We start from the raw sequence: 23,041 nt of genomic DNA, 5'->3' as shown, positions 1-23,041 counted from the left end.
GTAGTATAAGTACATGACACAAAGCAAAACTACACTTACATTAAATTCACAAATAAATAAAATTTGTTATATAAAATCTCCATTACTGTGACTAAAAGAAAAAAAAAAACTATTAACATGGTTCAAAATATTAAATCAAATCCCTCTAACAGGGAAGACATTCTTCGGGTCAGAATTTTAGATGCATCTCATGATATCTTTGCACCAGAAACAGCAAAGCAGACTGCTGCATTTATACACAGTGGTCTCCTCCACAGTATGGGGAGGAGTGGTCGCTAATGCCATTGCTTGTCCCTATACAGTCATTACTTACTGGCAGCAGACTGCTGCTGGCAAAAAAAGTATTTTTGTGACCACATGAAAGATGAGATTACCCGATGAACGGGAGTTTTGCTCATTCATCGGGTAATGAGAGGCACCTTTACACAGGCAGATCATCTCCTGCGAATGCTTGTTAGTGATGATCTGGCCGATCCTCGGCCACTGTAATACAGGCCTTAGGCAGCTATGTGGTGATGCCAACCAGGGGCAACATCATAAAGGAAGAATGTCAGAAACACAGCCCCACATTTACTAATCTGTCTGCATCTAGAATCTGTCTAAGTGGCACAATTTTGTGCAATTTGGTGCAATTAGGGTCCATTCACACGTCCGTTTTTTCTTTCCTGATCTGTTCCGTTTTTTCAGGAACAGATCAGGACCAGATCTGGACCCATTCATTTTCAATGGGTCCTGGAAAAAATCGGACAGCACAATGTGTGCTGTCCGTTTCCGTTGTTCCGTTCCGCATGTCCGTTTAAATATAAAACATGTCCTATTCTTGTCCTGAAAAATCGGATCCTGGTACAATACAAAGTCAATGGATCCGCAAAAAACGGATGACATTCGGATGTCATTCCGTATGTCATCCGTTTTTTGCGGATTCCGTTCCTGGAAACACATAACAAATTTTTATTTTTTTTTTTTTATTTTTTTTTTTCAATTTTTTTTTCAAAGAAATCCAAACAACTTTATTTGATTATTGAAATGTATACATGTTTCCGTTTTTTGCGGATCCGCAAAAAACGGATGACATACGGAAACATTTTCAGGAACAACGGATCCGCAAAAAACGGACCGTTTTTCAGGATGAAAAAAAACAGGACGTGTGAATGGACCCTTAGAGTTTCTCCGATTTTGTCCAACTCTTTGGGAAAAGTGGTGGAGGTTACATGTAAGGGTGTGGCTTTGAGAGAAATAGGTCATGGTTTAGGATTCAACATTTTCTCACAAAACCACTGGGGTGGGATGTAGAACCCTACTAAATGTGTTAGAAAAGTGTAAAATACTCAATAACCACTAACTGACCAGCGTCTTGATCGTATTTCTGGGTCATTGATAAGTTATGTTATCTATTTCACTTTATTAATGTCCAATGTTCCAGCACAGGAAATAACTATCATATAAGATGATTTGAATTGTTCTTGTTTTGCTGTGTAATGCTGTATGTTTCTCCATTACACCTCTACTGGCTACCACTGATTGCTTACCTCAGGCAGTGCCATAATGAAGTCATAGGCGTTGGCTTCTTTAGCTGCTGCTTCAATTTCCTCATCCGTCACGTTTTCTCTTCCATATTGGATATTTTTCTTAATGGAGTTTCCAAACAGAACAGGCTCCTGGCTAACCACACCGATTAATTCTCTATAATGTCGGACATTCAGAGTCCTTATATCATGACCATCAATCATTATCTGCAAAAATACATCAGGCAGTGATTAGTGGAGTTACGTAAATAAATTGGTACCATGGTCATTGCTGAAAATAGGGAATTGTAATAAAAGGAGAAACCAAAAAATAATTACCGATCCTTCTTGTGGATCATACATTCTCTGCAGGAGCTGCACTGTGGTGCTTTTACCGCATCCACTCTGCCCAACCAATGCCACAGTCTGTCCAGATTTTACTTTTAGATTTAGTCCATTTAAAACCTTAAATATAAATTATTTTAACGTCATTATGTAATAATCATAATTATGTTTTTGCAATTTAGTAATACGGTAATGTTCTGTTTCCATATTGATTCAAAGGAATTCATAATTTTGACTCATTGGTCTATCACTAGTGTGTGGAGCAATATGAACCAGAGATGTGAACCACAGTTAAGTGTCACAGCTAATACTGACAAATGGCAAATATTACAGATATTAGTAAAAATATTGGGTTGCTTCAGTAATTTTCTTTGCTTAAGGGCTCAGGTGCGGTCCGTGAGCGGGCCATATGTCCCGGAGGGGCATACATCGTCCGCATGGGAGCACACAACATCATAGATTACAATGATACTGGGTGTATCGGGCCATCTGTGGGACTGTTGTCCTGCACTCATAAGATCATATAAGTGCAGGACAATAGCCCTGCGCTTGGCCCGATGCGCACAGCATCATAGTAACCTATGATGCTGTGCGCTCCTGTGTGCTCGATGTATGCTGCTTCGGGACATATGGCCGCTCACGGACCGTATGTCTTGGAGGGCATACAGTCGTGTGCATGAGCCCTAAGGCACATGACCATATGTATTTTGCGGTCCTCAAAAAAAATATCTGCAAAAAATACGGATGATGTCTGTGTGCATTTCGCAACAGCTGGACAATAATAGAACAGTTCTATCCTTGTCCGTAATGCGGACAATAATAGGACATGTTCTATTTTTTTGCGGAACGGAAATACAGACATGCAGAAACGGAATGCACACGCAGTAACTTCCATTCTTTTTGCGAACCCATTGAAATCAATGGTTCCGTATATGGTCCGCAAAAAAAACTAAACGGACACAGAAGTAAAATAGATTTGTGTGCATGAGGCCTAATTAAGAAAAAATTGTGACGATTCATTTAGAAATGAACATATGTAATTGCTCTTACCTGAACATTTGGTCGAGATGGATAACAAAAATGAACATCTTTAAATTCCACATCTCCCTTTATAGTATCTGGCCTGTATCCTTCTGTTGAAAAGCTGTCAATAGTGGACGTCTATAAAACAATATATAAAGGTGTTTATTTTGTTTTAGGATGTGGAGTCTATGATTAAAGCAATAAAAAAGGTAAAAGGGGGGAACAAAGTTCTGAGATGCTGGACAGATGCAATAATACTGGTAGACACTAGTGTTGAGCGAGCACTTCCAGTGCACTTTTTCCATAGACAGTGTCCGCTGCAGCCACGTACATTATCCGCGTCACATCTACTGTTTAAAGTGTGCGCAACCCTAGAATATAAGTGACATACAGTACACTTTTTCTGTAGACGGTGTCCTCTGCGGACAGTAAAATTATTCGCGCCACATCTCCTGTTTAAAGTGCGTGCATCCCTAAAATATCAGTGACACCCAGTGCACTTTTTCCATAGATGGTGTCCCCTGCGGACAGTTAAATTATCCGTGCCACATCTACTGTTTAAAGTTTGTGCATCCCTAAAATATCAGTGACATCCAGTACACTTTTTCCCTAGAAGGTGTCCCCTATGGACCGTAAAACTATCTGCGCCACATCTCCTGTTCAAAGTGTGCGCATACCTTCGCAAGCACCATCAGCGACCACATCCACTTTCGTGTCCCAGCGCAGTGTACAAATTTTCTTACCCCAGGAATTTGAACGCAAGCGCAAATGCCCAGCCACCCACCCACAGGCCATAGTACTAAATGTGCATCTTTCCAAATTACTTGCCCTGGAAATGTTGCCATTTAGGCTTGTGGACACTGAGGCCTTCCGCAGCCTGATGTCGGTGGCCGTCACTTGTTAGGCAGTCGCCAGCCGCCACTATTTTTCACGGTGTGCCGTGCCCCCCTTACACCAACATGTGTCCAGTTACATTACATGTGCCCTGACCAATGCATTTACTGGCAAGGTCCACTTAACCACGGACACATGGACAAGTGCATTCGGCCAGGGACACTACATTTTCCTGACGGCACAGTGTGGGAACGTTGTGGAGGCTGAAAGCGAGTCATACCCTGGGATGGCACAGGTGCTACCGACGGCAAGGATTGCGGGCTCTATGTCGATCAGTGTTTTCGCCAGCACCTACGTTAGTGGCTCCAACCTCCACTTCTCCTCCTCCGCCTCCTCCTCCACTTCCACCTCTGAATTATCCGTATGCAGCACCAGTCAGTCATCAGTTGGTAGCTGGAAGCAGTGTAGCACTGCAGTGGGGAAGCGTCAACAGGCCGTGTCGAAGCTGATATGCTTAGGGGACAAACAGCACACCGCCGCAGAGCTGTGGCAGGGGATAAGAGACCAGACTGAGCTGTGGCTCTGGCCACTCAACCTAGAACCAGGCATGATTGTGTCTGATAATGGCCGTAACTTGGTGGCGGCTTTGGAGCTCAGCAAGCTCAGACACATCCCATGCCTAGCCCACGTATTCAACCTTGTGGTTCAGCGGTTTCTCAAAACCTACCCCAATTTGCCTGAGCTACTAGTGAAGGTGCGCCGCGTGTGTGCACATTTCCCCAAGTCACTGACAGCTTCAGCCAGTCTGTCAATGCTGCAGCAGCGCTTGAAATTGCCAGCTCTCCGGCTGTTGTGCCACATGAGCACGCGCTGGAACTTCACGTTCCACATGTTGGCCAGGCTTTGTGAGCAGCAGAGGGCAGTAGTGGAATACCAGCTGAAACATAGTAGTCGCCTTTCTAATCAGCTTCCGCTATTCACTAGCGAGGAGTGGGCATGGATGTCTGACCTCTGTGATTTTTAAGAAACTTTGAGGAATCAACACAGATGGTGAGCAGCAATAACGCTATTACCAGCATAACCATTTCACTTCTGTGTCTACTCAAACACTCATTTCCCATACACCTGCTTTGATAATGATTCTATACAAAACATTCTGTATGATTCTGTTTTTTACACTGTGTTTTACACTTTCTGATTTACCTGGTCGATTACATTATATATACCATAAGCTGCACCTCTTGCAATTGAAAATGCTTCAAGATGAGAAATTGCCTGACCAAGGCAATAACTGCTGATTACCACACTGAAGAAGACCTGTCAGAAAAGATGTGTTTTAAAAACAATAGCAAAGCATCTCTGACAAAAATAGATATGTCATTCATGGAAGTACGGTATGGAGATGATATATGGATAATACAGTACTTTCCATGGTGTAATTACAGGAGTTTTCCAATTCTAAAAGAGTGGTTCAGACCTGCCTGATCCAGGGTGGGGGTGATGCTCACCTGATCCCCGCTGCTGGATCTAGTCTGTTGGGCTCCTGGGCCGGCAGTTCTGCTCCCATGAGCGCCAAGGACCACATCTGTTGACAGGGGTACACGTGATCACTGCAGCCAATCACAGGCCACAGCAGTGACCTGCTCCCCCTGCGTCACATGTGACATCACGCTTAATGCAGAGGGAGCAGGTCACCACTGCAACCTATGATTGGATGCAGAGTTCACATGTGTCCCCCTCGACTGATGTTGTCTTTGGTGCACATGGATGTGGAACTGCCAGCCTGAGAGCCTTAGGCCGGGTTTGCACATAAGCGTACCCAATAAGCGCTGTTTACAAGTGTGCTTATCGGGCGTTTACATACGTGAGAGTGAAACAAGCAAACGCCCATTGTTGCACGTTCTCGCTAGGTCTATGTGCGGGAACATGAACAATGCGCCCCAAAGAAGCTCCTGTACTTCTTGGGGCGTCGTTTTTTTTTTAGCGCGATCGTACGCGCTGTAAAACGCTCAGGTGAGAACCATGCCGATAGTGAAGCATTGGTTTTTGCTTGTTGAGCGTTTTACAGCGCGTACGAACGTGCTGTAAAACACTCAGGTGTGAACCCAGCCTTAGAAACTGGATCCAGCAACGGGGATCAAGTGAGTATCATCCCAACCCTGGATTGGGCAGGTCTGGGCCACTCTTTTAGAATCGGATAACCCCTTTAATCTCTTGTATGTTAACAGTCGATAGAAAGCACTGTTGTATGTAATCACCTATGTTGTTTAAAGGGTTTTTTCATGTATTTAATGCTGATGACATATCCTCAGTACAGGACATTAGTATGTAATTGTCAGGGTCCGACACCCGGCACCCCTACTGATCAGCTCTTTGAAGAAGCTGCGGCACTCCAATGAGTGCTACAGCATTCTCACAGCTTACCAAGCACAGCACCTTCCATTAGATAGCGGCTGTGCTTGGTATTGCAGGTCAGGCCTATTTGCTTCAAGTGAACAGAGCTGCGCTTAGACCACGTGACAGATGAACACTAGTTTGATAGGCGGTGGTTCTAGGAGTTAGGCTCCCACCAATCAGATCATGATCTCCTTTTCTGAGGGTAGCTCATCGATATTAAACATTCAGATAACCCCTTTAAATGTGTATGTAGGCACCTTTTTACAAATGTCCAAATTTATTCAGCTAATCTTATGCTTCTGACATTTCTTTATAACTTTGTTGTATAGGTAAAAGACACAGCATCAGGTTTAAACTTAAAAGACCTGCGTGAGTCTTCCGAAGGCCAAACAACAACTCCCCTCTTGCCATCTGTAACCAATTTAGTCTTATGAGTGTAAAAAAACACTGTATAAATTAAAAACATATTCAATTCTATATTAAAAGGGTTGTGCAGAGTATAAAAAATATGGTCCTCGTTGGTCTCTGTATACTTCTCTACAGTGGATTGCATGCACTTTAATCATGTGACCACTGCAGCCAATCACTGGTCTCAGTAATCTAGTGATTTAAATACAGACATTACTGCTGGCTGCACCAATCACATGGTTGGATGGCATGTGATCAGCAGCACAGATACAGAGCGGGATTATATGGGGTGTTTTTCTTTTTTATATTTTTAAGCATTCCCTGTATTTTGAAGGGGGACAAACCCTTTAATGCTAAGTCTTAAAGCCAATACCGCTAGCCCTTTTTGAAATGCTACAATTCGGTGAGAGAATTAAAAAATGTTGCTTCCTTGACTATAAAGAACCATCTCCTATTTTAATGTGTGAAATAGTGTTGAACGCGAATATTCGAATCGCAAATTTTAATTGCGAATATTGCCACTTCGAGAATCCGCAAATATTTAGAATATAGTGCTATATATTCATATTTGCGAATAGTGTCGCGAATAGTGTTAAAAAATTCTAATCGCGAATTTATCGCGAATATATTACATTGCCGATTTTTGCAATCAAGTAAACAATTACTGGAGATCACAAATTCTCAAATTTGCTAATTTATGGCGAATATTCGGCAAAAAATTCGCAAAATATTGCGAATTCTAATATTGCCTATGCCGCTCATCACTAGTGTGAATCAGGTTTGTTACCAGGGGCCAAGCAAGTAAAGCTTTAGTCGTATGGACAGTCAGCCCTGATTCAGCTACCAGCATTACCATTTAGCTGTGTTGAATGCATGTATATGTAACTAGGGATGAGCGAACTCGAACTGTATAGTTCGGGTTCGTACCGAATTTTGGGGTGTCCGTGACACGGACCCGAACCCGGACATTTTCGTAAAAGTCCGGGTTCGGGTTCGGTGTTCGTCGCTTTCTTGGCGCTTTTGTGACGCTTTCTTGGCGCTTTTTGAAAGGCTGCAAAGCAGCCAATCAACAAGCGTCATACTACTTGCCCCAAGAGGCCATCACAGCCATGCCTACTATTGGCATGGCTGTGATTGGCCAGAGCACCATGTGACCCAGCCTCTATTTAAGCTGGAGTCACATAGCGCCGCCCGTCACTCTGCTCTGATTAGCGTAGGGAGAGGTTGCGGCTGCGACAGTAGGGCGAGATTAGGCAGATTAACTCCTCCAAAGGACTTGATTAACTGATCGATCTGCAGCTGTGGATCATTGAGCTGCTGATCCTCAATTGCTCACTGTTTTTAGGCTGCACAGACCGTTTGTCAGTCTCATTTTTCTGGGGTGATCGGCGGCCATTTTGTGTCTTGTGGTGCGCCAGCACAAGCTGCGACCAAGTGCATTTAACCCTCAATGGTGTGGTTGTTTTTTGGCTAAAGCCTACATCAGGGTGAAGCTGTCACACCAAGTGCATTTAACCAGCAATAGTCTGTTCATTTTTTGGCCATATACAAAATCAGGGGCAAGCTGCGCCTGTCACCAAGTGCATTTAACCCTCAATGGTGTGGTTGTTTTTTGGCTAAAGCCTACATCAGGGTGAAGCTGTCACACCAAGTGCATTTAACCAGCAATAGTCTGTTCATTTTTTGGCCATATACAAAATCAGGGGCAAGCTGCGCCTGTCACCAAGTGCATTTAACCCTCAATGGTGTGGTTGTTTTTTGGCTAAAGCCTACATCAGGGTGAAGCTGTCACACCAAGTGCATTTAACCAGCAATAGTCTGTTCATTTTTTGGCCATATACAAAATCAGGGGCAAGCTGCGCCTGTCACCAAGTGCATTTAACCCTCAATGGTGTGGTTGTTTTTTGGCTAAAGCCTACATCAGGGTGAAGCTGTCACACCAAGTGCATTTAACCAGCAATAGTCTGTTCATTTTTTGGCCATATCCCAGTCTAATTCTGTCACTAAATCCATACCGGTCACCCAGCGCCTAAATACTAGGCCTCAAATTTATATCCAGCTAAATCTGTCCCTAGTGCTGTAGCTGGGCGAGTTATTTAGTGTCCGTTCAAGCACATTTCTTGTTCTGGGTTGAAATACAATTCCCAATTTAGCAATTTCATAATTTAGTGGTTCCTGCTATATCAGAGCTCTTTGAAATCTATCCCAAAAAGGGTATATAATATTGAAGGTGCACATAGGGTCATTCAGAGTAACTTCACACACACCCGCTACTGTGTATTTCCAAGTCTAATTCTGTCACTAAATCCATACCGGTGACCCAGCGCCTAAATACTAGGCCTCAAATTTAATTCCCTCTAAATCTCTCGTTACCCACCGCTGTACTGTTGTTGCTGGGCAAGATATTTAGTGTCCGTCAAAGCACATTTTTTGTTCTGGGTTGAAGTACAATTCCCAATTTAGCAATTTCATAATTTAGTGGTTTCTGCTATATCAGAGCTATTTGAAATCTATCCCAAAAAGGGTATATAATATTGAAGGTGCACATAGGGTCATTCAGAATAACTTCACACACACCCGCTACTGTGTATTTCCAAGTCTAATTCTGTCACTAAACCCATACCTGTCACCCAGCGCCTAAATACTAGGCCTCAAATTTAAATCCCTCTAAATCTCTCGTTACCGTTGTCCTGTTGTAGCTGGGAAAGTTATTTAGTGCCCGTCAAAGCACATTTTTTGTTCTGGGTTGAAGTACAATTCCCAATTTAGCAATTTCATAATTTAGTGGTTCCTGCTATATCAGAGCTATTTGAAATCTATCCCAAAAAGGGTATATAATATTGAAGGTGCACATAGGGTCATTCAGAATAACTTCACACACACCCGCTACTGTGTATTTCCAAGTCTAATTCTGTCACTAAATCCATACCGGTGACCCAGCGCCTAAATACTAGGCCTCAAATTTAATTCCCTCTAAATCTCTCGTTACCCACCGCTGTACTGTTGTTGCTGGGCAAGATATTTAGTGTCCGTCAAAGCACATTTTTTGTTCTGGGTTGAAGTACAATTCCCAATTTAGCAATTTCATAATTTAGTGGTTTCTGCTATATCAGAGCTATTTGAAATCTATCCCTAAAAGGGTATATAATATTGAAGGTGCACATAGGGTCATTCAGAATAACTTCACACACACCCGCTACTGTGTATTTCCAAGTCTAATTCTGTCACTAAATCCATACCGGTGACCCAGCGCCTAAATACTAGGCCTCAAATTTAATTCCCTCTAAATCTCTCGTTACCCACCGGTGTACTGTTGTTGCTGGGCAAGATATTTAGTGTCCGTCAAAGCACATTTTTTGTTCTGGGTTGAAGTACAATTCCCAATTTAGCAATTTCATAATTTAGTGGTTTCTGCTATATCAGAGCTATTTGAAATCTATCCCTAAAAGGGTATATAATATTGAAGGTGCACATAGGGTCATTCAGAATAACTTCACACACACGCTTCTGTGCATTTCCAAGTCTAATTCTGTCACTAAATCCATACCGGTGACCCAGCGCCTAAATACTAGGCCTCAAATTTAAATCCCTCTAAATCTCTCGTTACCCACCACTGTACTGTTGTTGCTGGGCAAGATATTTAGTGTCCGTCAAAGCACATTTTTTGTTCTGGGTTGAAGTACAATTCCCAATTTAGCAATTTCATAATTTAGTGGTTTCTGCTATATCAGAGCTATTTGAAATCTATCCCTAAAAGGGTATATAATATTGAAGGTGCACATAGGGTCATTCAGAATAACTTCACACACACGCTTCTGTGCATTTCCAAGTCTAATTCTGTCACTAAATCCATACCGGTGACCCAGCGCCTAAATACTAGGCCTCAAATTTAAATCCCTCTAAATCTCTCGTTACCCACCGCTGTACTGTTGTTGCTGGGCAAGATATTTAGTGTCCGTCAAAGCACATTTTTTGTTCTGGGTTGAAGTACAATTCCCAATTTAGCAATTTCATAATTTAGTGGTTTCTGCTATATCAGAGCTATTTGAAATCTATCCCTAAAAGGGTATATAATATTGAAGGTGCACATAGGGTCATTCAGAATAACTTCACACACACGCTTCTGTGCATTTCCAAGTCTAATTCTGTCACTAAATCCATACCGGTGACCCAGCGCCTAAATACTAGGCCTCAAATTTAATTCCCTCTAAATCTCTCGTTACCCACCGCTGTACTGTTGTTGCTGGGCAAGATATTTAGTGTCCGTCAAAGCACATTTTTTGTTCTGGGTTGAAGTACAATTCCCAATTTAGCAATTTCATAATTTAGTGGTTTCTGCTATATCAGAGCTATTTGAAATCTATCCCTAAAAGGGTATATAATATTGAAGGTGCACATAGGGTCATTCAGAATAACTTCACACACACCCGCTACTGTGTATTTCCAAGTCTAATTCTGTCACTAAATCCATACCGGTGACCCAGCGCCTAAATACTAGGCCTCAAATTTAATTCCCTCTAAATCTCTCGTTACCCACCGGTGTACTGTTGTTGCTGGGCAAGATATTTAGTGTCCGTCAAAGCACATTTTTTGTTCTGGGTTGAAGTACAATTCCCAATTTAGCAATTTCATAATTTAGTGGTTTCTGCTATATCAGAGCTATTTGAAATCTATCCCTAAAAGGGTATATAATATTGAAGGTGCACATAGGGTCATTCAGAATAACTTCACACACACGCTTCTGTGCATTTCCAAGTCTAATTCTGTCACTAAATCCATACCGGTGACCCAGCGCCTAAATACTAGGCCTCAAATTTAAATCCCTCTAAATCTCTCGTTACCCACCGCTGTACTGTTGTTGCTGGGCAAGATATTTAGTGTCCGTCAAAGCACATTTTTTGTTCTGGGTTGAAGTACAATTCCCAATTTAGCAATTTCATAATTTAGTGGTTTCTGCTATATCAGAGCTATTTGAAATCTATCCCTAAAAGGGTATATAATATTGAAGGTGCACATAGGGTCATTCAGAATAACTTCACACACACGCTTCTGTGCATTTCCAAGTCTAATTCTGTCACTAAATCCATACCGGTGACCCAGCGCCTAAATACTAGGCCTCAAATTTAAATCCCTCTAAATCTCTCGTTACCCACCGCTGTACTGTTGTTGCTGGGCAAGATATTTAGTGTCCGTCAAAGCACATTTTTTGTTCTGGGTTGAAGTACAATTCCCAATTTAGCAATTTCATAATTTAGTGGTTTCTGCTATATCAGAGCTATTTGAAATCTATCCCTAAAAGGGTATATAATATTGAAGGTGCACATAGGGTCATTCAGAATAACTTCACACACACGCTTCTGTGCATTTCCAAGTCTAATTCTGTCACTAAATCCATACCGGTGACCCAGCGCCTAAATACTAGGCCTCAAATTTAATTCCCTCTAAATCTCTCGTTACCCACCGCTGTACTGTTGTTGCTGGGCAAGATATTTAGTGTCCGTCAAAGCACATTTTTTGTTCTGGGTTGAAGTACAATTCCCAATTTAGCAATTTCATAATTTAGTGGTTTCTGCTATATCAGAGCTATTTGAAATCTATCCCTAAAAGGGTATATAATATTGAAGGTGCACATAGGGTCATTCAGAATAACTTCACACACACCCGCTACTGTGTATTTCCAAGTCTAATTCTGTCACTAAATCCATACCGGTGACCCAGCGCCTAAATACTAGGCCTCAAATTTAATTCCCTCTAAATCTCTCGTTACCCACCGGTGTACTGTTGTTGCTGGGCAAGATATTTAGTGTCCGTCAAAGCACATTTTTTGTTCTGGGTTGAAGTACAATTCCCAATTTAGCAATTTCATAATTTAGTGGTTTCTGCTATATCAGAGCTATTTGAAATCTATCCCTAAAAGGGTATATAATATTGAAGGTGCACATAGGGTCATTCAGAATAACTTCACACACACGCTTCTGTGCATTTCCAAGTCTAATTCTGTCACTAAATCCATACCGGTGACCCAGCGCCTAAATACTAGGCCTCAAATTTAAATCCCTCTAAATCTCTCGTTACCCACCGCTGTACTGTTGTTGCTGGGCAAGATATTTAGTGTCCGTCAAAGCACATTTTTTGTTCTGGGTTGAAGTACAATTCCCAATTTAGCAATTTCATAATTTAGTGGTTTCTGCTATATCAGAGCTATTTGAAATCTATCCCTAAAAGGGTATATAATATTGAAGGTGCACATAGGGTCATTCAGAATAACTTCACACACACGCTTCTGTGCATTTCCAAGTCTAATTCTGTCACTAAATCCATACCGGTCACCCAGCGCCTAAATACTAGGCCTCAAATTTATATCCCGCTGAATTTGAATACAATACATTGGGCCAAATAATATATTTGTTGTTGTGGTGAACCATAACAATGAGAAAAACATCTAGTAAGGGACGCGGACGTGGACATGGTCGTGGTGGTGTTAGTGGACCCTCTGGTGCTGGGAGAGGACGTGGCCGTTCTGCCACATCCACACGTCCTAGTGTACCAACTACCTCAGGTCCCAGTAGCCGCCAGAATTTACAGCGATATATGGTGGGGCCCAATGCCGTTCTAAGGATGGTAAGGCCTGAGCAGGTACAGGCATTAGTCAATTGGGTGGCCGACAGTGGATCCAGCACGTTCACATTATCTCCCACCCAGTCTTCTGCAGAAAGCGCACAGATGGCGCCTGAAAACCAACCCCATCAGTCTGTCACATCACCCCCATGCATACCAGGGAAACTGTCTCAGCCTCAAGTTATGCAGCAGTCTCTTATGCTGTTTGAAGACTCCGCTGGCAGGGTTTCCCAAGGGCATCCACCTAGCCCTTCCCCAGCGGTGAAAGACATAGAATGCACTGACGCACAACCACTTATGTTTCCTGATGATGAGGACATGGGAATACCACCTCAGCATGTCTCTGATGATGACGAAACACAGGTGCCAACTGCTGCGTCTTTCTGCAGTGTGCAGACTGAACAGGAGGTCAGGGATCAAGACTGGGTGGAAGACGATGCAGGGGACGATGAGGTCCTAGACCCCACATGGAATGAAGGTCGTGCCACTGACTTTCACAGTTCGGAGGAAGAGGCAGTGGTGAGACCGAGCCAACAGCGTAGCAAAAGAGGGAGCAGTGGGCAAAAGCAGAACACCCGCCGCCAAGAGACTCCGCCTGCTACTGACCGCCGCCATCTGGGACCGAGCACCCCAAAGGCAGCTTCAAGGAGTTCCCTGGCATGGCACTTCTTCAAACAATGTGCTGACGACAAGACCCGAGTGGTTTGCACGCTGTGCCATCAGAGCCTGAAGCGAGGCATTAACGTTCTGAACCTGAGCACAACCTGCATGACCAGGCACCTGCATGCAAAGCATGAACTGCAGTGGAGTAAACACCTTAAAACCAAGGAAGTCACTCAGGCTCCCCCTGCTACCTCTTCTGCTGCTGCCGCCTCGGCCTATTCTGCTGCTGCCGCCTCGGCCTCTTCCTCCGCCTCTGGAGGAACGTTGGCACCTGCCGCCCAGCAAACAGGGGATGTACCACCAACACCACCACCACCACCTCCGTCACCAAGCGTCTCAACCATGTCACACGCCAGCGTTCAGCTCTCCATCTCACAAACATTTGATAGAAAGCGTAAATTCCCACCTAGCCACCCTCGATCCCTGGCCCTGAATGCCAGCATTTCTAAACTACTGGCCTATGAAATGCTGTCATTTAGGCTGGTGGACACAGACAGCTTCAAACAGCTCATGTCGCTTGCTGTCCCACAGTATGTTGTTCCCAGCCGGCACTACTTCTCCAAGAGAGCCGTGCCTTCCCTGCACAACCAAGTATCCGATAAAATCAAGTGTGCACTGCGCAACGCCATCTGTAGCAAGGTCCACCTAACCACAGATACGTGGACCAGTAAGCACGGCCAGGGACGCTATATCTCCCTAACTGCACACTGGGTAAATGTAGTGGCAGCTGGGCCCCAGGCGGAGAGCTGTTTGGCGCACGTCCTGCCGCCGCCAAGGATCGCAGGGCAACATTCTTTGCCTCCTGTTGCCACCTCCTCCTTCTCGGCTTCCTCCTCCTCTTCTTCCACCTGCTCATCCAGTCAGCCACACACCTTCACCACCAACTTCAGCACAGCCCGGGGTAAACGTCAGCAGGCCATTCTGAAACTCATATGTTTGGGGGACAGGCCCCACACCGCACAGGAGTTGTGGCGGGGTATTGAACAACAGACCGACGAGTGGTTGCTGCCGGTGAGCCTCAAGCCCGGCCTGGTGGTGTGTGATAATGGGCGAAATCTCGTTGCAGCTCTGGGACTAGCCAATTTGACGCACATCCCTTGCTTGGCGCATGTGCTGAATTTGGTGGTGCAGAAGTTCATTCACAACTACCCCGACATGTCAGAGCTGCTGCATAAAGTGCGGGCCGTCTGTTCGCGCTTCCGGCGTTCACATCCTGCCGCTGCTCGCCTGTCTGCGCTACAGCGTAACTTCGGCCTTCCCGCTCACCGCCTCATATGCGACGTGCCCACCAGGTGGAACTCCACCTTGCACATGCTGGACAGACTGTGCGAGCAGCAGCAGGCCATAGTGGAGTTTCAGCTGCAGCACGCACGGGTCAGTCGCACTACAGAACAGCACCACTTCACCACCAATGACTGGGCCTCCATGCGAGACCTGTGTGCCCTGTTGCGCTGTTTCGAGTACTCCACCAACATGGCCAGTGGCGATGACACCGTTATCAGCGTTACAATACCACTTCTATGTCTCCTTGAGAAAACACTTAGGGCGATGATGGAACAGGAGGTGGCCCAGGAGGAGGAGGAGGAGGATGAGGAAGAGGGGTCATTTTTAGCACTTTCAGGCCAGTCTCTTCGAAGTGACTCAGAGGGAGGTTTTTTGCAACAGCAGAGGCCAGGTACAAATGTGGCCAGCCAGGGCCCACTACTGGAGGACGAGGAGGACGAGGATGAGGAGGAGGTGGAGGAGGATGAGGATGAAGCATGGTCACAGCGGGGTGGCACCCAACGCAGCTCGGGTCCATCACTGGTGCGTGGCTGGGGGGAAAGGCAGGACGATGACGATACGCCTCCCACAGAGGACAGCTTGTCCTTACCCCTGGGCAGCCTGGCACACATGAGCGACTACATGCTGCAGTGCCTGCGCAACGACAGCAGAGTTGCCCACATTTTAACCTGTGCGGACTACTGGGTTGCCACCCTGCTGGATCCACGCTACAAAGACAATGTGCCCACCTTACTTCCTGCACTGGAGCGTGATAGGAAGATGCGCGAGTACAAGCGCACGTTGGTAGACGCGCTACTGAGAGCATTCCCAAATGTCACAGGGGAACAAGTGGAAGCCCAAGGCCAAGGCAGAGGAGGAGCAAGAGGTCGCCAAGGCAGCTGTGTCACGGCCAGCTCCTCTGAGGGCAGGGTTAGCATGGCAGAGATGTGGAAAACTTTTGTCAACACGCCACAGCTAACTGCACCACCACCTGATACGCAACGTGTTAGCAGGAGGCAACATTTCACTAACATGGTGGAACAGTACGTGTGCACACCCCTCCACGTACTGACTGATGGTTCGGCCCCATTCAACTTCTGGGTCTCTAAATTGTCCACGTGGCCAGAGCTAGCCTTTTATGCCTTGGAGGTGCTGGCCTGCCCGGCAGCCAGCGTTTTGTCTGAACGTGTATTCAGCACGGCAGGGGGCGTCATTACAGACAAACGCAGCCGCCTGTCTACAGCCAATGTGGACAAGCTGACGTTCATAAAAATGAACCAGGCATGGATCCCACAGGACCTGTCCGTCCCTTGTCCAGATTAGACATTAACTACCTCCCCATAACCATATATTATTGGACTCCAGGGCACTTCCTCATTCAATCCTATTTTTATTTTCATTTTACCATTATATTGCGATGCTACCCAAAGTTGAATGAACCTCTCCTCTGCCTGTGTGCTAGGCCTAAATATATGCCAATGGACTGTTGCAGTGGTGGCTGACATGAAGCCTGATTCTCTGCTATGACATGCAGACTAATTCTCTGCTGACATGAAGCCAGATTGTCTGTTACGGGACCTCTCTCCTCTGCCTGGGTGCTGGGCCTAAATTTATGACCATGGACTGTTGCAGTGGTGGCTGACGTGAAGCCTGATTCTCTGCTATGACATGCAGACTGATTCTCTGCTGACATGAAGCCAGATCGTCTGTTACGGGACCTCTCTGCTCTGCCTGTGTGCTAGGCCTAAATATATGCCAATGGACTGTTGCAGTGGTGGGTGACGTGAAGCCTCATTCTCTGCTATGACATGCAGACTGATTCTCTGCTGACATGAAGCCAGATTGTCTGTTACGGGACCTCTCTGCTCTGCCTGTGTGCTAGGCCTAAATATATGCCAATGGACTGTTGCAGTGGTGGGTGACGTGAAGCCTCATTCTCTGCTATGACATGCAGACTGATTCTCTGCTGTCATGAAGCCAGATTGTCTGTTACGGGACCTCTCTGCTCTGCCTGTGTGCTAGGCCTAAATATATGCCAATGGACTGTTGCAGTGGTGGGTGACGTGAAGCCTCATTCTCTGCTATGACATGCAGACTGATTCTCTGCTGTCATGAAGCCAGATTGTCTGTTACGGGACCTCTCTGCTCTGCCTGTGTGCTAGGCCTAAATATATGCCAATGGACTGTTGCAGTGGTGGGTGACGTGAAGCCTCATTCTCTGCTATGACATGCAGACTGATTCTCTGCTGACATGAAGCCAGATTGTCTGTTACGGGACCTCTCTGCTCTGCCTGTGTGCTAGGCCTAAATATATGCCAATGGACTGTTGCAGTGGTGGGTGACGTGAAGCCTCATTCTCTGCTATGACATGCAGACTGATTCTCTGCTGTCATGAAGCCAGATTGTCTGTTACGGGACCTCTCTGCTCTGCCTGTGTGCTAGGCCTAAATATATGCCAATGGACTGTTGCAGTGGTGGGTGACGTGAAGCCTCATTCTCTGCTATGACATGCAGACTGATTCTCTGCTGACATGAAGCCAGATTGTCTGTTACGGGACCTCTCTGCTCTGCCTGTGTGCTAGGCCTAAATATATGCCAATGGACTGTTGCAGTGGTGGGTGACGTGAAGCCTCATTCTCTGCTATGACATGCAGACTGATTCTCTGCTGTCATGAAGCCAGATTGTCTGTTACGGGACCTCTCTGCTCTGCCTGTGTGCTAGGCCTAAATATATGCCAATGGACTGTTGCAGTGGTGGGTGACGTGAAGCCTCATTCTCTGCTATGACATGCAGACTGATTCTCTGCTGACATGAAGCCAGATTGTCTGTTACGGGACCTCTCTGCTCTGCCTGTGTGCTAGGCCTAAATATATGCCAATGGACTGTTGCAGTGGTGGGTGACGTGAAGCCTCATTCTCTGCTATGACATGCAGACTGATTCTCTGCTGACATGAAGCCAGATCCTCTGTTACGGGAGCTCTCTCCTCTGCCTGGGTGCTGGGCCTAAATTTATGACAATTGACTGTTGCAGTGGTGGGTGACGTGAAGCCTGATTCTCTGCTATGATATGAAGACTGATTCTCTGCTGACATGAAGCCAGATTGTCTGTTACGGGACCTTTCTCCTCTGCCTGGGTTCTGGGCCTAAATTTATGAAAATTGACTCTTACAGTGGTGGGTGACGTGAAGCCTGATTCTAGGCTATGATATGAAGACTGATTCTCTGCTGACATGAAGCCAGATTGTCTGTTACGGGACCTTTCTCCTCTGCCTGGGTTCTGGGCCTAAATTTATGAAAATTGACTCTTACAGTGGTGGGTGACGTGAAGCCTGATTCTCTGCTATGATATGAAGACTGATTCTCTGCTGACATGAAGCCAGATTCTCTGTTACGGGACCTCTCTCCTCTGCCTGGGTGCTGGGCCTAAATTTATGACAATGGACTGTTGCAGTGGTGGCTGACGTGAAGCCTGATTCTCTGCTATGACATGCAGACTGATTCTCTGCTGTCATGAAGCCAGATTGTCTGTTACGGGACCTCTCTGCTCTGCCTGTGTGCTAGGCCTAAATATATGCCAATGGACTGTTGCAGTGGTGGCTGACGTGAAGCCTCATTCTCTGCTATGACATGCAGACTAATTCTCTGCTGACATGAAGCCAGATTGTCTGTTACGGGACCTCTCTCCTCTGCCTGGGTGCTGGGCCTAAATTTATGACAATGGACTGTTGCAGTGGTGGCTGACGTGAAGCCTGATTCTCTGCTATGACATGCAGACTAATTCTCTGCTGACATGAAGCCAGATTGTCTGTTACGGGACCTCTCTCCTCTGCCTGGGTGCTGGGCCTAAATATATGCCAATGGACTGTTGCAGTGGTGGCTGACGTGAAGCCTCATTCTCTGCTATGACATGCAGACTAATTCTCTGCTGTCATGAAGCCAGATTGTCTGTTACGGGACCTCTCTGCTCTGCCTGTGTGCTAGGCCTAAATATATGCCAATGGACTGTTGCAGTGGTGGGTGACGTGAAGCCTGATTCTCTGCTATGACATGCAGACTGATTCTCTGCTGACATGAAGCCAGATTGTCTGTTACGGGACCTCTCTGCTCTGCCTGTGTGCTAGGCCTAAATATATGCCAATGGACTGTTGCAGTGGTGGGTGACGTGAAGCCTCATTCTCTGCTATGACATGCAGACTGATTCTCTGCTGACATGAAGCCAGATTCTCTGTTACGGGACCTCTCTCCTCTGCCTGTGTGTGTGCTGGGCCTAAATATATGCCAATGGACTGTTGCAGTGGTGGCTGACGTGAAGCCTCATTCTCTGCTATGACATGCAGACTAATTCTCTGCTGACATGAAGACAGATTCTCTGTTACGGGACCTCCCTCCTCTGCCTGGGTGCTGGGCCTAAATATATGCCAATGGACTGTTGCAGTGGTGGCTGACGTGAAGCCTCATTCTCTGCTATGACATGCAGACTGATTCTCTGCTGACATGAAGCCAGATTCTCTGTTACGGGACCTCTCTCCTCTGCCTGTGTGTGTGCTGGGCCTAAATATATGCCAATGGACTGTTGCAGTGGTGGCTGACGTGAAGCCTCATTCTCTGCTATGACATGCAGACTGATTCTCTGCTGACATGAAGCCAGATTCTCTGTTACGGGACCTCTCTCCTCTGCCTGTGTGTGTGCTGGGCCTAAATATATGCCAATGGACTGTTGCAGTGGTGGCTGACGTGAAGCCTCATTCTCTGCTATGACATGCAGACTAATTCTCTGCTGACATGAAGACAGATTCTCTGTTACGGGACCTCCCTCCTCTGCCTGGGTGCTGGGCCTAAATATATGCCAATGGACTGTTGCAGTGGTGGCTGACGTGAAGCCTCATTCTCTGCTATGACATGCAGACTAATTCTCTGCTGACATGAAGACAGATTCTCTGTTACGGGACCTCTCTCCTCTGCCTGGGTGCCGGGGCCTAAATATCTGAGAATGGACTGTTCCAGTGGTGGGTGACGGGAAGCCAGATTCTCTGCTATGGAACCTCTCTCCAATTGATTTTGGTTAATTTTTATTTATTTAATTTTTATTTTAATTCATTTCCCTATCCACATTTGTTTGCAGGGGATTTACCTACATGTTGCTGCCTTTTGCAGCCCTCTAGCTCTTTCCTGGGCTGTTTTACAGCCTTTTTAGTGCCGAAAAGTTCGGGTCCCCATTGACTTCAATGGGGTTCGGGTTCGGGACGAAGTTCGGATCGGGTTCGGATCCCGAACCCGAACATTTCCGGGATGTTCGGCCGAACTTCTCGAACCCGAACATCCAGGTGTTCGCTCAACTCTATATGTAACGTCTATAGATGTACAGTGTGAACAGTTGTATCATGCAGCATTATAAGCGTCTAATACTCCCACAAAACACCAATGATTCTGAACCATGTGTGTGGCCATCTAAAGAGAAAACACCCAAAAAGCCACACTACAAAAATGTACGTTTCTCCCAACGACTTCTTCCAGGGGGCTATCGTGCGAAACCGTCGGGCAAAACGTACGTGGCGGAGTTGCTGGAGGTCAGACTACACAGCGGTCTGTATCATTTCATGTTTCTATGTTTGGTCTATGTATTATACTTATTACCTTTGAGTTTAGCCTTGTGCCTTACCTATCTTATATTGTGGTTCATATACAGTTGGGTTGGTTATCCACCATGCACTAACATGATATGGCCATTGGGCCTGCCTGCTTTGTAGGTTGGCTAGGGAACTTTTTACCAAGCTATATAAATTATCCTGACTTCCAGGATTAGTGTACTGATGGATATGGGCCCTTCTGATTAGTGGACTTTTACAGGCGTTCTTTGATACGCATAGATCTATGTATGTTTTTATGTGTGACTTGCCACATGCTGCTATATGGGATCCGTTTTTAACCGTATCTCTGTGATTGTATTATTATACTTTTTATTATATGGAATTCAATAAATATTATATTTATTTACATTTTTGTAGTGTGGATTATAAGCATTTAGCAACAGCAGACAAGCAGCAAATCATCTGATTTAATGGGAAAGTATCATCTATATTGTTTATGAGTGCAATTGACCATGTTGCCTGAATTGCTGTTAACATCATTTTAGGATATGCTTTAAAGCAATCACAAGGACATTGAATTCTGTGTAGGTGTTCAAGACTTGTATTGTGACCTGTATTATCTCTATCTGAATCATGCACCACTCTGGCCTATTAAAGTTTATGGGTTTGTGAAAATTGCTGAAAGAACATGGATTGGGACTGTGTTTTGATAGTAGTTTTCACTGACTATTGGTAGGAGATGCTCTAGAAATCCTCTTTTCAGTTTAGCAGATGATAGCAGATAAAAACATGGACCAACAATGGTCATCTTCATGGATGAAATGCTAACCGCCTTGCCACAGGCACACCGACGTGTGAATAAGGCCTGATATTTTACAATCTGTGTTTTATAAATCAAGCACAGCCCCGTCAGGCCTTGTATTAGGTAATATAGTAAATGTAATATTTTTTTCTGGCGTGTTTCTTTTACTTCTTGTTTTAGTCAAAAAGGTCAAATTGTATTTTACTTAGGGCTCTTTCACACTTGCGTTGTCCGGATCCGTCGTGTACTCTATTTGCCGGAATTACACGCCGGATCCGGAAAAACGCAAGTGAACTGAAAGCATTTGAAGACGGATCAGTCTTCAAAATGCGTTCAGTGTTACTATGGCAGCCAGGACGCTATTAAAGTCCTGGTTGCCATAGTAGTAGTGGGGAGCGGGGGAGCGGTATACTTACCGTCCGTGCGGGTCCCGGGGCGCTCCAGAATGATGTCAGAGCGCCCTATTCGCATGGATGACGTGTCCATGCAATCACGTCATCCATGCGCGTGGGGCGCCCTGACGTCACTCTGAAGCGCCCCGGAAGCCGCACGGACGGTAAGTATACTGCTCCCCCGCTCCCACTACACTTTACCATGGCAAACAGGACTTTAGCGTCCTGGCAGCCATGGTAACCATTCAGAAAAAGCTAAACGTCGGATCCGGTAATGCGCCGAAACGACGTTTAGCTTAGGCCGGATCCGGATTAATGCCTTTCAATGGGCATTAATTCCGGATCCGGCCTTGCGGCAAGTGTTCAGGATTTTTGGCCGGAGCAAAAAGCGCAGCATGCTGCGGTATTTTCTCCAGCCAAAAAACATTCCGGTCTGGAACTGAAGACATCCTGATGCATCCTGAACGGATTTTTCTCCATTCTGAATGCATGGGGATAATCCTGATCAGGATTCTTCCGGCATAGAGCACCGACGACGGAACTCTATGCCGGAACAGAACAACGCAAGTGTGAAAGAGCCCTTACATTAAAGTAAAATCAGGTATGTTCACGGGGTATCAGAAATAGAAGTAGTGTAGATGGTGCTGATAGTATTTTAAAACAAATTATTCTTTATTAATTTTTATGTGATTATATTTGGTCTATGAAAAAGTTATGTACAAGGAATCTTAAAAGATTATTAGATTCCCTTAAAAATACTTACCACAAGGGCATCTCCAATGGTATATCCCTGATCTCCCAGAATAAGAACTGTACCATACCAAAATCCTAGCCCGTATGATGCATACACAATTAGATACACAAAGCCAAGGGCAAGCTGGGATGCAATAGCTTTCTTGATACCAAGTTTTTTGGCTTCTCCCAAATTATTTGTGTATCTAAAAATGAAAACAATGATATATGAAGTTTGGCATATATAAGTTTTTGTATAACTTAACCCTTATGAAAACACCTTTTTAGTTCTTTCTCTTGCCCTCCAAATGCCACCACTGTCCTTATGGAGGAGAGGACCTCTTCAGCCACGGCTCCGGCTTTTGCATATGCTGAGAGCTCTTTGCTTGTCAGCGACACCATCATCTATTGACAGAGTGAAAAATAATTTTTTACATTTATTTTATGAGATAACATTATTTAAGATGGTG

General features: G+C 45.2%; 1 protein-coding gene across 2 annotated transcripts in view; it reads right to left on the bottom strand.

Annotated features, from left to right (window-relative positions):
• The window catches only part of LOC122937739 (ATP-binding cassette sub-family B member 5-like), a 127,973-nt gene that overhangs the window by 54,046 nt on the left and 50,886 nt on the right, over positions 1 to 23,041 (bottom strand). The window contains exons 8-13 of one of the 2 annotated variants that reach the window (XM_044292755.1): positions 22,852 to 22,976; positions 22,603 to 22,777; positions 4,911 to 5,024; positions 2,901 to 3,011; positions 1,845 to 1,970; positions 1,530 to 1,733 (exon numbers count right to left, since the gene is read on the bottom strand). In XM_044292755.1, the coding sequence (XP_044148690.1) occupies positions 1,530 to 1,733; positions 1,845 to 1,970; positions 2,901 to 3,011; positions 4,911 to 5,024; positions 22,603 to 22,777; positions 22,852 to 22,976 (855 nt within the window). The remainder of the gene's footprint in view (positions 1 to 1,529; positions 1,734 to 1,844; positions 1,971 to 2,900; positions 3,012 to 4,910; positions 5,025 to 22,602; positions 22,778 to 22,851; positions 22,977 to 23,041) is intronic. The other variant, XM_044292756.1, reaches the window with a different exon arrangement.

This window comes from Bufo gargarizans, chromosome 5 (assembly GCF_014858855.1).
Source record: "Bufo gargarizans isolate SCDJY-AF-19 chromosome 5, ASM1485885v1, whole genome shotgun sequence".
NCBI classification, from domain to species: Eukaryota; Metazoa; Chordata; class Amphibia; order Anura; family Bufonidae; genus Bufo; species Bufo gargarizans.
Note: the sequence above shows the minus strand (reverse complement) of the source record. Positions and strands in the feature narration are given on the sequence as shown.